This window comes from Scomber scombrus, chromosome 20 (assembly GCF_963691925.1).
Source record: "Scomber scombrus chromosome 20, fScoSco1.1, whole genome shotgun sequence".
Taxonomy (NCBI): Eukaryota; Metazoa; Chordata; class Actinopteri; order Scombriformes; family Scombridae; genus Scomber; species Scomber scombrus.
In genome coordinates, this window is record NC_084989.1 from 4,640,110 (window position 1) to 4,658,794 (window position 18,685).

General features: G+C 41.3%; 2 protein-coding genes across 2 annotated transcripts in view; one reads left to right on the plus strand and one right to left on the minus strand.

Moving 5' to 3' along the window:
- kcnh2b (potassium voltage-gated channel, subfamily H (eag-related), member 2b) overlaps positions 1 to 18,685 on the minus strand; it is a 275,121-nt gene that overhangs the window by 149,497 nt on the left and 106,939 nt on the right. The gene's annotated exons all lie outside the window — the stretch shown is intronic.
- LOC134001940 (C-C chemokine receptor type 3-like) lies at positions 10,054 to 12,358 on the plus strand. The gene is made up of 3 exons (XM_062441138.1): positions 10,054 to 10,101; positions 10,342 to 10,547; positions 11,276 to 12,358. Exons 2-3 carry the CDS (start codon positions 10,369 to 10,371, stop codon positions 12,033 to 12,035), a joined length of 939 nt encoding a protein of 312 aa, XP_062297122.1. The 5' UTR covers positions 10,054 to 10,101; positions 10,342 to 10,368; the 3' UTR covers positions 12,036 to 12,358.

Here is an 18,685-nt window from a genome sequence, read left to right on the forward strand (position 1 = left end):
CAGGATTAACTCTCTGTTGAACACCAGCATTAGCCGGATCCATATAAAGTTAGCTTTCCAAAAACAATGATGCAATCTCATTTTCCATGCCTGTATCTATATCTGCTCTTCATTGGTTTAATCTTGTTGTTTTTGTTATGTTCTTTTTATTAGTTCTGTTTATAATGAATCATGTCAGTTGATGTTGTACAATGATGTTTTATTCTCTGGCAAGTTGGTCACATTTCATGTAATGCACATTTTTACTTGGAAATAAAACTGTGAGAAAGCACCAAAAAAGTCAAGTCACTGAAACTACAACACAATGGCTCAACTGGCTTTTTATCTTAGCTGTCTTTGAGAATCTACAGCATTTTGTGCAGTAGTCATTTTGGTTTCACATATAAAATCCAACACATTTTTGTGCTTCATGGCGACCCATAAGAGCCATAAAAGCTCTCCAACAGTTACAAATCGCTATTAAAATGTAATGTTTTGTGATTGGACACCGCTGTGGTTAAGGTCTTGTTAGAGTTAGGCACAAAGGGGTTAGGGAAAGTTATTGGTTTGGATTAAAACAATCACTTGAAACCTGATGTGAGTAACTTCCTTAACGTTACACAACCAGTAAACACCATGACAGTCCTACAATGTATGATTTGATCGAATTTGTCAAAACAGGGCCAAGCCAGGCCACAATGACAAAGCAGGACAGCGAGAAATATCACAAACATTGACCAAAAAATACCAAACCCATTCTTCAAAAACAAGGAAAAAGTATACATTATAGTACCCATCCCCCTCATTCCAAATTCAATCGTAGCAGGAACCTGACCTAAAACAAGTAGATACAAGAACTCTTCTTTCCTCAAGCCTTCAGCTTATATAACATGCATGTTTAATCAACAGGTCTCTTAGCTGGTCACTTCCACTCTTGCACATTTATATCACATTTGATTTCACTGATGTTAGATGGGCTGTTTTTATTTTATTTATGACTTTACCAAATGTAACTGAACCGCTGAACAGAAGACAGCAGGACTGGAGGGCCAGCAAAATAACTGTAAGGCTAAGGACAGGTGATCCACGGTTTCCTAGCAACAATTAAAAAAAGAAAAAGGAGATGTAGTAAGCTGTTCTTTAAAAAAAAAAAAAAACGTGACTTTTACAGATAAGGCAGTGCGGTGTACCTTGTGTTTTGCAAAAGTGCTCTTTCTGATTACGGTCTTAGTGGGTATGTTATTGTTTTAACAGTGGCTTCTATGGTGCCTTAATGTTTGGAGCACGTAAACAAATGAATTTCCCTGGATGGGATAGTAAATTTGATCTGAATCTAAATCGAAAGACAAAGAAAAAATGGTCGCTTATGCAATTTTCCACAGAAGCACAACAGTAATTGTGCAACCTGACCATGTCTTTTTTCACAGTAACAGCCTTGCATAACATATCGGTGTTGTTCATCATATCAACAACACTTTTCAATTTTACTTAAGCAAAATCATTTTAATTTGACCTATAAATACAGCAGGAAGAATGTATTTATAGGTACTTTCACTTCAATGAATTCAGAGATTGTTTCATAAACGTAAAAAATCTAAATGTTAAGACTTGTCGATGGGATTCCTGCTCTTTCTATATGGAGGTCAGATAGGCCTAACTGAGTAATGTTTACCACAATGATAGTGATGAACTCCCCGGGACACAGATCAGACAAGAAAAAAGATTTAGTAGATGGAAATTGAAAAAGAAAAAATCCTTTTGACTTCAAAGAAACCAAGTTTTTCCAAATTTGCACCATTTTCAAAATGGTCTTCACACTTGACTCAAAACTCATCTTTCTTTCAATTTCAATCTTTCACTGTCAGGTTTGGTGCTGACTTCTTGGAGTCAACAATATTTCTTGATTTGTATTAACATTTCACTCAAAAAGGACTGTAGCATGGTAAAAGTATCCGGTTTAGACCTGCCTTCACTCCCCTGTTTTTATCATTCATTCGTTGTTTATTTAACTTGGACCTTACAGACAAGCGTATTACATACCGGTAATGCAATATTTTATGAATGAAAAATTAAATTGTCAAAACTTTACAAACTAACTTTTGTTTTTGTTTAGAAATGCAAGTGAAAACAGTTACTAGTTAAGATGATTTCCTCATATGGGTGTCACACTCAAATTGAGAATGCAAAATGAGACCTAGATATTAATAGATCCCTTCTAGACATGTTTTAAGACATGTGTCTTTCGTGAGAAAGAACCCCAAAAAGCTACGGAAAGCCCGAAAGAGTTATACCCGCAGGAGATCCCGAGAGGGGGGGAGGATGAGATCTCTAATCGGACGGACCAATGGTTAACGACTCAAGCAAACGGTTTGACTACGAGAATAGCATGCATTTGCGGAAAGCTGTGCAAGAACCAACACGGCCTAAGAATCCACCAGGCCAGAATGAAATGTTTGAAGCAGGGGAGTGAGGTACAATGCTCAGGTCCCAGACCTGGTGAGACGCAGGAGGAGCCCGGCCAGGAGGCAACCCACAGAGCCTAGTCCCTCCACGTACCAGAGCCCCCCAGCCCCAGCAGAGTAGTTCCACAGCAGCGGATTAAGTGGCCCCCAGCCAGCAAACGGAGCGAGTGGCTGCAGTTTGACCAGGACGTGTCCAGCATCATCCAAGCAACAGCTAAAGGAGACGTTGATAGTCGACTTAACACTATGACCACCATCATAGTCAGCTATGCCTCAGAGAGATTTGGACAGATGGAAAAGGGAAGCACCAAGACCAGCTTGTACACCATGAACCGTAGGGCCACCAAAATACACCAACTGCGTCAAGAACTCCGAACCCTCAAGAAGCGGTACAAGAAATCTACTGACGAGGAGAAGCAGGCATTGGTAGAACTGAAAAACATCCTGCGGAAGAAGTTGATGACCCTTCGCAGAGCAGAGTGGCACAGGAGGCGGGGAAAAGAGAGGGCCAGAAAGCGAGCAGCGTTCATTGCCAACCCCTTTGGCTTTACGAAGCGACTGCTTGGGGACAAGCGCAGCGGCCGTCTTGAATGCTCTACAGAGGAAGTGAATCGCTTCCTCCAAGACTCCTTAAGCGACCCAATGAGGGAAGAAGATCTGGACGCCAACAGATCCGTCATCAACCCCGCCCACCCAACAACAAAGTTCAATCTGAGGGAGTTGAGCCTGAAGGAGGTGGAGGAGGTCATTAAGGCAGCTCGATCATCATCTACTCCAGGACCCAGCGATGTACCCTACCTCGTCTACAAGCGCTGCCCAGAGCTTCTCCGGCACCTATGGAAGACCTTAAAGGTGATCTGGAGAAGAGGGAGAGTTGTTGACCAGTGGAGGTGTGCGGAGGGAGTGTGGATCCCCAAAGAGGAGAACTCGAGAAACATCGACCAGTTCCGGACAATCTCACTGTTGAGTGTAGAAGGGAAGGTGTTTTTCAGCATCGTCTCCAGAAGACTGACCGAGTATATCCTCAAGAACAACTACATCGACCCCTCTGTCCAGAAGGGCGGAGTTCCTGGAGTCCCCGGCTGCTTGGAGCACACTGGTGTAGTTACGCAGCTCATCAGAGAGGCTCATGAAAATAGAGGAGACCTTGCAGTGTTGTGGTTGGACCTGGCCAACGCCTACGGGTCTATACCTCACAAGCTGGTCGAGCTCGCACTAGACCACCACCATGTTCCCAGTAAGATCAAGGACCTGATCTTGGATTACTACAATAATTTCAGGCTGAGGGTCACTTCTGGGTCAGAAACATCAGACTGGCATTGTTTGGGGAAAGGAATAATAACAGGCTGTACCATCTCTGTTGTTCTTTTCGCCCTTGCCATGAACATGGTGGTCAAGTCAGCCGAGGTGGAATGCAGAGGGCCCCTGACCAAGTCTGGTGTACGACAGCCCCCGATAAGAGCATACATGGACGACCTCACCATCACGACAACATCGGTCCCAGGGAGCAGGTGGATCCTACAAGGACTTGAGAAACTCATCACCTGGGCAAGGATGAGTTTTAAGCCCTCTAAGTCAAGATCCATGGTGTTGAAAAAGGGTAAGGTGACTGACAAGTTCCGGTTCTCAATCTCAGGAAGGGTCATACCATCCATCACAGAGCAGCCGGTCAAGAGTTTGGGGAAGCTCTTTGACTCAAGCCTGAAAGACACCGTCGCCATCCAGAAGTCCTCGCAACAGCTCGGCACTTGGCTCACCAAGGTTGACAAGTCTGGCCTACCTGGCAGATTTAAAGCCTGGATCTACCAGCATTCCATCCTGCCCCGAGTCCTGTGGCCACTCCTGATCTATGCAGTCCCTATGACAACCGTGGAGTCCCTTGAAAGGAAGATCAGTGGCTTTCTTCGGAAGTGACTGGGTCTTCCACGCAGCTTCTCCAGCACAGCACTGTATGGGACAAGTAACACACTGCAGCTACCATTCAGTGGCCTCACTGAAGAATTCAAGGTAGCACGCACAAGAGAAGCCCTACAGTAAAGGGACTCCAGGGACTGCAAAGTGTCAACGGCCGGCATAGAGGTCAGGACAGGAAGGAAATGGATGGCGGACAAGGCAGTGGAAGTTGCAGAATCACGCCTTAGACAAAAGGCACTGGTGGGCACCTTGGCGTCTGGTAGAGCAGGCTTGGGTTACTTCCCAAAGACCCAAGTTAGTAAGTCCCAGGGCAAGGAGAGACACCATCTACTCCAGGAAGAGGTTCGAGCTGGTGTGGAGGAAAAGCGAGTGAGCAGAGCGGTGGGACTTCGGCAGCAGGGAGCCTGGACTAAGTGGGAAAGTGCGCTGCAGCGCAGGATCACCTGGTCATACATCATGCAGGCAGATTTCCATCGGGTCCGGTTCCTGGTGCAAGCAGTCTATGATGCCCTGCCAAGCCCAGCAAACCTCCACGTTTGGGGGAAGAGCGAGACACCTTCTTGCCTTCTCTGCTCTGGAAGAGGCTCCTTGGAACATCTCCTCAGCAGCTGCCCAAAGGCCCTGGCAGATGGCCGCTATCGGTGGCGCCATGACCAGGTGCTTAAGGCAGTTGCCGAAAGTGTAGCCTCAGCCATCAGCACCAGCAAGCACCATCAAGCTCCGAAGAGGGCAATCCCCTTCGTGAAGGCTGGAGAGAAGCCCAACGTTCGTCCACAGACAACAACAGGCCTCCTCCACACAGCCTCTGACTGGCAGCTGCAGGTCGACCTGGGAAAGCAGCTGAAGTTCCCAGCACACATTGCAGCAACATCGCTCCGGCCAGACATGATCATTACCTCTGAAGCTTCAAGACACCTGATCATGCTGGAACTCACAGTACCCTGGGAAGAGCGCATAGAGGAAGCTAATGAGAGGAAACACTCCAAGTACCAGGAACTTGTGGAGGATTGCAGGGGCAGAGGCTGGAGAACATTCTACGAGCCCATAGAGGTCGGCTGCAGAGGCTTTGCAGGACGTTCACTCTGCAAAGTCCTCTCTCGATTGGGCGTGACAGGAGCAGCCAAAAAAGAGGGCCATTAAATCCGCAAGCGAAGCCGCAGAGAAAGCTACAAGGTGGCTTTGGATAAAGAGGGCTGATCCGTGGGTCGCTGCTGGGACGCAGGTTGGGGCTTGATCAACCCCAGCCGGGTCACCTGGGCGAGGGTGTATGTTGTGAGACCCGAAACACCTGCTGACCCCAGGTTACAACACTGATGATGCGTCCCAGCGCATCCAGGTGATGTTTCTTGTAAACTAAGACAAACATACTCTGCTCTCCATGTTTAAATTCTTCAAACTATATCTGGCCCTTCACCCCTATTAAAAATCCTTCATTTATAAATACAGTGCTGCTTGAAAGTTTGCAAACAACTAATGAGATGAAAACTTTCAATGTATTTATTTATTGACTGAGGAAAATGATTACATCTTCTATCTTTCCTTTTTGCGTGAGGTAAACCTATGGGAACCCTTGCTTTTAATAACTGGTGTAATCATCTTTCAAGACAGGCCTGTAGTTTCCTAGACATTACCCTGGGGTTCCTGTGGCCCCCCGGACTATAACACTGCTCTTTGTGTGATCTTTGTTGTCCAACCATTCCTGGGGAGGGTAACACTGGTGTTGGATGTCTTCCATTTCTACACAATCTGTCTGATAGTTAACTGATGGGGTCCAAACTCTTTAGAAATGGATTTGAAACTCTTTCCAGCCTGATGATTCTCAGCAACTCTTCTTTTAAGGTCCTCAGAAATCTCCTTTGTTAGAGCCATGATGCACTTCCACAAACCTTCATTGTAAAGCTCAGACTTTGATAGCAAAGACCCACATTTCTAAAACAGGGCCTCCCAGACTCACACCTAATTGTTCTCCCATGTGTTGAAACACCTGACTCTAATTCACCCTTCAAATTAATTGGTAATCCCTGAGGTTCACATGCATCTGCCATGCACAAATGTGTAAAACTTGACCATTTTCCTCAATTAATAAACAAGTGTAAGGTTTTGGACTCATTTGTCTAACTGATGTCTCTTTATCTAGTTTTAGGACTTGAATGGAAATCTGGTCACATTTTAGGTAATGTTTGGCCAGAAATAGAACAAATTCTAAAGTGTTCACAAACTTTCAAGCAACACTATATGCAGATATTGTTGATTGTCCATTCTTTGTGTTTGTGCACTAGAGGCTTCAGGTTTCCACATCACACTTGTGTACGTTACACACTGGATCAAACTAGTTGTGATGTGACAAATTATGCACCAAGTTATCTTTCAAAACTTTCCCCTGTCAACAGATGAATGTTGAAACATTCTCTGGCTGCACAATGTAGCACACAAATCTAAGTGAAGGAACAATAAGCAAAAACACATTTTTAGGGGGGACTTTAAGGTGACTACAGCTGAGTCATCAGAAAATGTAATTTGATCATACTAAATGTCAAATTTTTTACTGAAACTGCTTTGTCAACTGTTGTGTCTGTCTATGTAAGGAGGAGAAGGGAGGGCACACACCCTTTGCATGAGCCACTGTGTGTGAGAAGCTAATAGATTATAAAAAAATAAGCTTGACATTACAAAATCTTCTGACAGGGAAAAACAGTTAAGTGGGAAATGCTGCAACACACTCGTATCATGTAACTATGGGCGTAACGTTTGTTGATCTGGATGTTTTAAGTGAATGATAAACATTCAGATGACAGTATGCAAGTTTTAATAGTTCATTATAAGTGACATCATCGGTGAAACACAAAGCACAGACTGTAATAAAACACAACCAAAGCAGGAGGATATACTAATATACTATTATACCAATCAAACGTATACCAATGATATTGATATTGATATTGATATTGGAAGACTAAATCATAGGTCTACAAATCACTGAATGGTTTAGGTCCAGAATACATGAATGACATTCTAATAGAATATAAACCCAGTAGTGCTCTATATCTACTGACTCTGGGCAGATAGTGGAGGTCAAACTAAACATGGTGTAGCAGCATTTAGCTGTTATGCTACCAGCAGAACTGAAAGCCCCAAATGTGAATATTTTTCCAGGTTCAAAACATTTCCTTGTGCTTATGATTGATCTCTTTCAAAGCACTTTAAATTTGAATCTTTCATTTTTCAATGTATGTCCTTTTAATAATTTGAATGCAAATCATTATTTTATACTGCACTCTCACATTTTGTGCTCTATTTTAGTCTAGCTGTTTGTTTTCTTTCCCTCTATCTCTACTTGTCTGTACTTTGTTTTATTTTTATTATAATTGGGTTATTTTTTTAATTTTAATGTTTTAATGTTTCCAATTTTACTGTTCAATTGGGTTTGTTTTTTTTAAATTATAATTGGGTTTCGTTTATTTTAATTATATATTTTTATGCTTCCAATTCTTAGTGTTCAATCATCTGTGGCCCCTTGTGTATGAAATGTGCTGTATAAATAAAGCTGCCTTGCCTTGCCATAGATTTCATGCTGAACACACCAGGAAGTACAGTATATATTTATTATAATAAAAATATAATATATTACAAAGAAAAAGTTGGCACTGAGAGACAAAAAACTAAAACAAGCAAAAAACCACAAGGAATGTTTTATGCTACAGTATATGTGTTTGTATTTTAATAAATATAACAATGATGTCACAAAAAGCCCCCTGCCCCCTGTTTCCTCATTCATTTCATCCTTAATGTTGACTACTGCAATGGGGCTCTTACACAGAAGACTCTGGTAGAAGAAAGTATTCTTTCAGTACTCTGCTGTGCTCAGCCAGTCCCTTCTCCTTCCAAATATACACACACACACGTTGTCCTACGTCACTTTTGGGGACAATTCATTGACACAATTTCCTGAAAACTCAACCTTACCAAAATAATAACCACTACTTGCCTAACTCTAAGCCCCTAACCCAGGGCCGGCCCAAGCCTCCATGGGGCCCTAAGCAAAATTTGATTTTGGGGCCCTCTATTACTGCCAATAATAATGATTATTGATCATTCACACGCCTACTATAAACGTATTCTACTTATTCTACTCTGTCATTATGAATACACTTTTAAAACTAAATGTGAGAACTTTTTGTTGTAGTTAGATTGTAATCCACAGTGATTAATGCCATGGAAGCAGACACCAGATTTTCAAACTTACAGAAAGATCTTTCAATTAATATTTGGCAAACTCAGCAACTCCCCCTACTGGCCTCACAGAGAATCAATACATAAAACCTCAAAGAGCTGCCCGGCATGTTTTACCCATCTAAGGTTTTTAATCTGAAATGGTAGTAAATTCAGTTACAAGAGTAGCCTGGGGTGGATTTACACTTAATATTCAAAGTGATATAGTACTTAGTGGGATACCGAATGTCATCTAGGCCAACTAAAAGTAACAAAACAAACCAATAATTTACTGTAAACACAATCTGTTCTATTATTTTATGTTTTCAAAAACTGCATGCTATGGTGACAGTTTTTCGATAATCTGATTCATCAGCCTTGGCTGCTCCTGAGGAGGTGGATTGCTCCTGGGCTGAGTCAGTGCCTCCTCCAAAATACTTTAACAGTGCTCCTGGGGAAGTTTCATATAACGTATGAGCATAATAGGGAGTTGATGTAAAAGGAATATGTTTATTTACTCACATAAATTACTGTACTCTGCAGCAAACAATTATAAACAACATACATCAAACTATACCTTAACTAAGTTAATTCATTAATGCAAAACCATATTGCTAGCAAACGTCACCGCGTTTGTAATTAACGTAAGTTATTAAACATTTGCTATCAAACGTTTTTATCAAAAACTGTGTTTTGATGCCAAAAAGCGACCCAGAATAAAACTGAGAATCAACTTATTCAAAGTATTACACAAACACAAAAAAGTTAGCTTGAATAGTTAGCTATCTAATCTACCCATGAGAGAAGATATATTTCTCTTGTTTTGAACTAACGTTAGCTAGCTAATTTGCTATTATAGGCTAACGTAGTTGTAACAAAATATCAATACCCGGCTGCTCCTAGCTCCTGGATGCTCAGTGATGCGCACTGCACGGTTGGGTGCACTGAACACGTTACTAGTGGAGCTCTGACATTTCAAGCAGAGAGGCAGTAAGAAGTAGTTTCCTACTGCCTCTCTGTTAACATAATGTTGTTGTTGTTTTGTTTTTTTTGTACAAGAACGTACATTTGATAATATATGAATCATCATCACTCACACATGGAAAAAAAAAAAAATCTTTTTTTATTTAATTGCTCTTGGGGGCCCCCTAGTGGTCACGGGGCCCTAAGCAGCTGCTTAGTTCGCTTATGCCTTGGGCCGGCCCTGCCCTAACCTTAACCCTAACCTTAACCACCTAACCCAAAAATCTGCATTTTGCCATTTGGGGACATGGCTTTTGTCCCATTTAGACGAGCTATTCCCAATTAACTGAACTTTAATCTGAAATTTGTCCCCGAAACAAGCTTATGACAGGCCCCCCCCTCCCCTGTCCGCTCCTCCCCACAACACACACATACACATAAACCCACATTTCTGGTACTTCCTTCCCCTATCTGGCTGACTTATTATAGAGTGACTTAAGTGGAGCTGGGAGTCAGACAGCTCTCTGGTCCTCAGAGTCAGACAACAAGGAGAAGCTTCTCTGCTGGCCAGGTGGTAAGTCAGCTCAGCTTAGCCTGATCCTCATTCCCACAAACATCTGATTTACCTCTGGGGCCCCTTGGAGGTTCTCAGTTAAAGGGATTGTTTTCTAGCTTTTCTTATTTGCATGCATGCAGAGATTGATAGTTCTCATATATTACTATACAGCTGCTAATTTTACAGTGTTACTTTGATACTGACTGCATCATATTGTGAATGTTGTATATATGACTGTTACATTTGTGTTTCTCACAGATTTCCCTGCTTACATTTGAGGAGAAGATGGAAAATGTAACATTTGATTACAACTATTGCGATACCAATGACAGCGACGGGGGAATATTAGAAGTATGTGATAGTGACGGTGTAAACTATCTGGGAGCTAAAATTTCCTACATTTACTACTTCATGTTTCTCTTCAGTCTGGTTGGCAACGGGCTGGTCCTGGTCATCATCCATCGGTGAGTGAACAAACTAAACTCAGCAGAAATAAAAGAATATGAAACTAATTGTTGGTTTAGCAGTTTAAAGCAATAAGAGGAAGCAAATGTACCATTGTGAAGTTCACACAACCCTTACTATAATTACCTGTGAATTACTGTATTAAAATGTGTACTAGGAGTAAATTAAAGTTGTAATCATTAAAATTCAGCAACTAATGTGATTTAATTCTACAGTCCCAGAATTCTAGGGGCAGCAAACACTAGTGAAATATTATGTTAAATAAACAGAAAAACAGCTGCTACAGCTCTGATACAGTGTTAGGAGAGTGAACAGTGAGGCTGATACCACTGAGATAAGATTAGAAACTGTAGTGCTTCTCTCTTATTGAACGCTGCCAATAACAATTAATACTAAAAAATGATCTTATAGGCAGGTTACTGAATGTAAATTCATTGAATGGCTATTGCTTAACTTCCTTAAATATAAGGATTATACGTTTAAGAAGTCCAGAATTAGCAGTTAAAGGCTTACATACATTTTAGCTATATGTTTTTACAATTGAGTATTCATGATGCAAGTGAAGAACCATTTTAGCCAAAAATACCGAGGACATGACCTTGGTGTCCTCAATGGTAGCTACGGCCATGCCACCAACCAATCCACAGTTTGGAAGTTGCAAAATATTACTGTCAACAATGCTTGTGTCTTTTTTCAACCTTTAATAATTGAAATGGTTATTTGTTAGGTTTGAGAGGCTGACCACTGTGACCAACATTTTTCTGCTGAACCTAGTGATGTCCTCCTTGATCTTCATGAGCAGCCTTCCATTCCATGGAGTGTACATGCAGCTCTCTAACTGGATCTTTGGCAACGTTATGTGCAAGATTGTAGGCAGTGTCTACTACCTGGGCTTTTACAGTTCTGTCCTGTTTCTGGCTCTCCTGACCTTTGACCGACACCTTGCAGTCGTTTACTCATTGAGTGCACCTCGAATGAGAAGTCAACGCTACGCATTACTCTGCTGTGCTGTGGTGTGGCTGGTCAGCAGTCTGGCGTGCATCCCGTCGATGATTCTATACAGAAGTTTTTATTACGCCGTTGATAACGCAACACTCTGTCAGGAAGTTCCTGGTGGCTTCACAGATACTACTGTAACACATCTGAAAAATTCAGCATTTTACATTCAGCTTTTTCTTTTCTTGGTCTTTCCTCTGATTGTTATTGTGTACTGCTATGTGAGGATTGCTATCACTGTCATATCATCCAAATTAGTTACCAAGTTCAAGACAGTCAGGTTGATATTTGTCATTGTCCTGTTATTTTTTATTTGCTGGATCCCATACAATGTTGTACTACTGACTGACCATGGAAGCATGGACTGTGAGGAAATTCAGAGGAGGGGTTATGCAGAACAAGTCACTCGTAATCTTGCCTACATTTACTTCTGCATCAGTCCCATCTTCTATACATTTGTTGAGAAAAGGTTCCAAAACTACTTCAGATAGATGGTGGTAAAACGCTTCCCAGGGTTAAAGAAGTATATTTCTGTTGATCAGGTCAGCAGAAGTAATATGTCCACAAAAACTACACAAAATGAATTGAGCAGTGACAAACTCTGAGGTATATAATGCTGTCTGTAGCAGAAGTGAAACCAAAATATAAACCATTACAACCATTACAACATGCCCAAAACAAAGCTGCTTCCTCTTCATCATGACCACACCTGTTGTTTAGCTTAACAACAGGAAGTGAAAGATCACTGGTGGTTCATTTACAAACTGGTTGGAAGACTTACTGTCCTCTAGTAGTCAGAATTTGATGAATACAGCTGTACATTTGTACATACTGTACATTTAAAGCTGAGAAACTCTTTTGTTAGAAATAATGTTCCAAGGGGTTTCCTGGTTGTGGTTAAAGGTAAATAATTTAATAATCAGTCATTATCCTGTTTAAAGTATTCACACCTATGTCTGTTAGATAGGTCAGACCACACGTACACTGTTACCGCAAATTTTGGACCCCAAATGTTCCAGTTAACTGCATTAAAAGTTGGGCTTTTGCACAGAATTAAGGTTAAAGGGATCCATAGTTACTTAATCCTCGCATATCTCAGCAAATTGTGAAATAATATGTTTGTGTGTGTGTTTAAAGGAATTCTGGATGTTTTACAAAAAGGGGCTCGCTATGTATTTTTGTCATACTGCCTAAACTGTCATTTTAAAATGAGTAGTGTGAAGGATTTAGTGGCCTCTAGTGCATGTAAGACAATCTATGGTGGCCACAGAACTTGCACACAATGTGAAAGGCTCTCTGTAGAGTCAGTGTTTACCAATTTCTCCTTGAGGTACAATAAAGATCTGAACTCTAAAGTAGAGCCAGTGTTTGGTTTGTCCATTCTGTACTACTGTAGAAACATGGCATTCTGTGTAGAAGGGGACCCACTCTGTATGTACACATTAAGGGCTCATTCTAAGGTAACAAAACCAAAAACCTTAGGATTATACACTAATTAAGACATATGTATAAATATTATATTCCATTCTTGCTAAATCTGTTCCACTAGACATCACCAAATTCTACAAATCTGTCCTTTAATATGTATCTGCATCTCTGACAGCTTTTCTTGACAACACGTCTCACCAAAATGTCAGTATAATTTGTAACAGGAAGGGAAAAAAGGAAGTGTAAAGTGTAATGCTTTTTGTTATGATAAGAACAGTTTTAACTGTGCATAATTAATTCTTTATTGAACACCAGTATTAGCCGGGTCCAAATAAACTGAGCTATTCCAAAACAGTGAGTCATGCATCAGCATGCACACTCATTCTCCATGCCTGTATCTATATCTGCAAGTTGGTCACATTTCATGTAATGCACATTTTTACTTGGAAATAAAACTGTGAGAAAGCACCAAAAAAGTCAAGTCACTGAAACTACAACACAATCATAACAGTGTAGAAGATACATATGCATCAAGGCATCAGGTTTTAATGCAGTTATATAAGAATCAGTGCAGAATATACAAATGTCAAATTATACAAAAAACATACAAACATGAAGAACTTAGTTGTCATGAAAGGTAATGTTTTTAACCTAAGTGTTCAGTGTGGGGTCCTCTCTCAGGTCCTCAGGTAGGTGGTTCCATCTACTTGGGGTATATATACAAAAAGCAGCCTGCCCTTCTTTATGGATAATCTAGGCTAAGTGCCCAAGGAACTGGGCACATTTTTAAAACACACACACACACACACACACATACACTGTTTTTGTCCATATTACTTGGAGATAACTAACAGCTTTGTATTTAGGTAAATATGACAATGATGCTGGTAACCGATAACTGTTTTTAAGCATGTCTATTTTCTTTTACTTTCTGTAACTGCAATGATTGTGTGTTGTAGTTATTGTGTAACAATTGACCTACACTCACTCACTGTGGCTTGCTCTATTCCTCTCAGCTTCCTCATTCATTTCACCATCATGTCGATCACTGATACACAGAAGGCTCTGTTAGAAGAAAGTATTCTTTCAGTTCTCTGCTGTGCTCAGCCAGTCCCTTCTCCTTCCAAAACATACACATACACACGTTGTCCTACGTCACTTTTGGGGACAATTCATTGACATTTCCTCAATTTACTCAACCTTACCAAAATTATAACCACTACTTGTCTAACCCTAACCCTAACCCTAACCCTAAGCCCCTAACCCAAACCCTAGACTTACATTAATTTCCTGGAGACCTACCATGAATCACTACAAACACTATTTGTCTAACCTAACCCTTAACTATTGATCCAAAACTCACCATTTTCCCAATTGGGGGACATAGTTTTTGTCCCAAATAAGCCACCCCCAATGAACTGGTCTTTAGTCTGAAATTTGTCCCCCAAAGTAGACTATGACAGACCTCCACACCCCCTTTAATACACACACACACACACACACACACACACATTCTTCTTCACCTGGCAACAGTTATATCAATTCTAGTCCTATTGTGGACAAAGATATAAATATAACAGCTGCATTAAACTAAAAACATCTTACCATATGAATGCAAAAGTGCACACACATGACATTCTATCATTCTATAGGGCAGGTAGGGTTGGGGCGCGATCCGCACAGTTCACAGATGAACTATCTTCTACACTACAGCACATAAATGTATATGTCCAGTATTGATTGTTATGTATAGAATGTCCACAATACACGGCCAAAGATGCCATAAAGAACTTGGAACAATGTGTAACACAAACACAGTGTGCAGGTACATGTTATATTGCTCAGCATTTTCGGCAGGGATAATAGATGCTCTGGTTGTGCCAGTTAATTCACATCTCGGAGGAGAGCACAGTACAAACACAGCACACAGTGAAATGTTCTGGGAGTACACACACACACACACACACACACACACACACACACACACACACACACACACACACACACACACACACACACACACACACACACACACACACACACACACACACACACACACACACACACACACACACACACACACACACACACACACACACACTAACTCATGCCTCGGCTGGCCAGCATAGCCACTGTTGGTAAAATCCAATACAACATATTTACAGGCCCTGACTGAGGAAATGACTATGGCTTTACTGTCAATGATAAATCAGAAATATTCACAGGGATCCAATACCTCTGCTTTAATAGCATATAAAGTTATGAAAGCAGCCAACAGTTTGTCATGATGCCTTCAGTGAACACTCAGCAGTCGACTCCAGTGTCCTGCAAGTCTTTGAAATGAACTTTGTTTTCATAGAAGATCCTCTTTGTCTGCTGCATTTTTAGCAAGTGACATTACATATTAGTGTGTTGCACTTGTACAGTAAAACAAGCTGTACATGTATGTGACAACATCAGAAAGAAAGACTATATGAAACATGTACAAAGGCTCTGAACTGTCTACTAATTGAAGATATTATGTGTTGAGTAAAAAACACTGATAATCTATTCATTTGTCATCTTGCTATTCTGTTCGCCGTTGTTTTGTAGGGGGATCGGTCAATTTGGTCAATTATTTTGACCGAATAAACACGGCATCATATGTACTGTAGAACTTGTATAATTCTGTATATTTGTATTACCCTAACACATACCACTGCCACATGGTTCATCTGGGTTAGGAACAGACAACAGGTGTTTGACGTTCAACGAAAAGCAGCAGGCAGTGATACGTACCGACGGCTCAACGCCATTATAGATGCAACATGATGAGAGGACTATGAATAAGCACTGTCTTTTTTTTTCTTCCCTTCCTCACCCTTTTGCTTCTTTGTCATCTAAAGTAAGAGATATAGCATCTTGTTAGTGCTAACAAGCCCATGGCTGGCTGCTTTCAGAAGCTTAATGATATAGAGGGCGGAGCTGGGTGACCTGACCCGGACCTCTGCAGACTGTTTTTTTTTTTCCATAGCTTCTCCACTCTACTGCACCCGAACTCAACCAGCCAGGAATTATCTAGCACCACTCCATTTCCCCTCGCAGGAGCATTTATTTTCTATTGTTTCGTCACCGAGAGGAGACGTTTAGTACATTCGTCTGCTATTACTATTTGCTTTTAACATTACAACCAAGGCCCTGACCCTTGTAAAACACATGCAAGCCTTTAGAAAAGACATCAGTATTCTAAAGCTTGATGGGGGTCATCATTAATCTACTGGAGAGAAGAAGACGATGATGCCGGTGGGAGGGCGTCTATCTCACGCTGCTATGGGAAGGGGCTTGATCCCTGACAAAAGAAGAAGGCCATTAGGAGGTGAACGGCTTGACGTCTTCATGAAGCTCAGGTCCCACAGCAATTAAACAGTTATTACAATGTCAATGATTGTGCTACAGGCTATCACACTCACACTGTCCCCAGATATATGCAGAGGCAGCAATTTGATCTGCGCAATTAGAGGCTGATAGGAACGCTAAGATGAAGTGTGCCTGCACTCCTGCTCCTTTTGTCCCATTTTTATTCTGCTGCCTCCTTCCCTCTATCTCATTCTCTCTCCTGGGCCCAGCCATCAGTTTCACTCCTTTTCCCATTTAGCATCTACTCTCTCTCTCTTTCTCTCTCTCTCTCTCTCTCTCACCACTGAGTCGTCTCTCATCGACTCTGTCTTTGTGCATTCCTGTCTCGCTCTCTCTCTCTCTCTCTCTGAAGTGTGCCTGCTTAAGACAGCTTTAAAATGATATTACATCTTCTATGCCCGCAACAATACAATGTTCTCTCCGTCAGGATCTATCTACATCTCTCCGCCCCTTCGCATTTTCAATAAAAACTTAAGTAATGAACCTATTGTGTTGTCAGAGCCGGAGCACACCTGTGGAGAGGCTGTGCAATACATGTTTGTCTTCAGAACAGTTTTAGAACTAACTTGGGTTGCTATTTTCAGCCTGGAAGCCCTGATAAAATGATACTAAAGATACCGCAGAGTCATTCTAGCTGTCCCAGATGCAATGAGCACTGGGACATCACTGTCGGATCTTATTTATCCTACATCTCTAGTTCCCTGTGGTGTTAGATAAACACTTACTCACTGATTTAAACTACTTCTGCATTAAGTGTCTCACTCATGCATGCCACACTAGCTGTGTGGCTGATTACAGTGAATGGCATTGTGTTGTGTCATCATGACTTTTCTGTCAACACATCGCCCAGAGACAAGTTTGAGGGGAAAGCTCAGGGTTGTAAGAGATCCCTCTGAAGAATTACAGTAATGCTAGACTTACACCAACTCAAAAAACTGACAAGCATTGCAGAAAAAAAGCAGCAATAAATAGAAGGTTAGGGTTAAGAAAGGTCATCATAGTGATAAAAAAAGGCTCCTTCAAGCTGTGAAGCATCAGTTGATGTTTCTAGCGGGAGTACTAAAGCTTGACCCTGCAAGATTTGGTCGAATCAGGACTGGTCGTGACCTTTTAGGGGCCTCAGTTACGCAATTAAAAAGATAGGAGATCATCAGCCTGCTTGACTGGGCTGGTCCTATTCTGTCAGTCGGCCTGTCTCTTACCAGGAACCTGATACGTGGTGGCAGATAAGGAGATAAAGTGACAGCTGGGGGAGAGCCATCCCCCCCATTTCTTCATCCACCTCACTCCATTCTTATTGTTTAAAAATGCTCATCCATTACTTCCTCACTTATCATATCTTGCAAGTTAGGGAAAATCAGGATCAATTGGAAGATCAGCATAGTCATAGTCAAGTCCTACATGATGATTCTGCTGTCAAAACCAGTGAAAAAGAAAAAGAGCACTTAAATATAACAAGTCAACACCCTCTACTTGTATAGTGTTATCCATCCTGTACCAGATGTTCACTTTCAAACGAGACATAACAGAAATAGCCTCTCCAATTCCAGTCTTCTGCTTTCTAGAAAAAGCAGCTTTTACAATGTCAAAAGAAACCTTTTCTCAGAAGTGGCTCAGGCTTGTTGGAGCAATCAAGGAGGGCTTCTGAAAAAAGCTCAAGTGCTGAGGTGCCACTTAATGTCTGATTAAGCTCTACAAGCTCCACAAGACATTATGTAAGATAGAGAGACGTCAAATACAATCAAACACGCGTCGGGCATGCTGTCAGAGAAGAAGCCACGGCCCGACTAAATATAGACTACAATGGGGCTTTGTGAACATGCGGAGCTATTGTCACAACACTACAGATACTACTCACTCAGCAGTGTAACAGATCTTTCTGGGTGTAGTCGGGTATGTGCTTAAAGAGTCTGGACATTGTCATAATAGATCATATATATCACATATTAATAATTATCACAATAAATATCAAATCATTGTTTCAGGTTTAAAGGCTGATTTTTTTGCTCTATATCTTTACATGATGTATAAGTGTACCAAATGTTGGTGGTCTACGTCAATCTGGAGCGAGGGGCTCAATTTTTATCATTTTGTGGGGGGTGCAGTGGTTTGGCCAGCAGTTCCTGTTTTATGGCGAAACATCGAAATTCCCTGGATCACCACGGCAACCAGGTAAAAGATTTTGATAACTTTTCATCTCTGATGTTTTAAGATGATTCAGAGTTAATTTTTTATTCTAATCAAAATGTCCGGTTTCGTGTTGGAGTTAGGGTATGGGTCCAAGAGACTTTTTTATGTGTCCTGACATGTTACATAT

Bases quoted from the DNA above. Each gene is read 5' to 3' on its own strand.
- LOC134001940 (XM_062441138.1), top strand. From the start codon at position 10,369: ATGGAAAATGTAACATTTGATTACAACTATTGCGATACCAATGACAGC. The intron at 10,548-11,275 runs GTGAGTGAACAA...GTTATTTGTTAG, and splicing joins GTCCTGGTCATCATCCATCG to GTTTGAGAGGCTGACCACTG.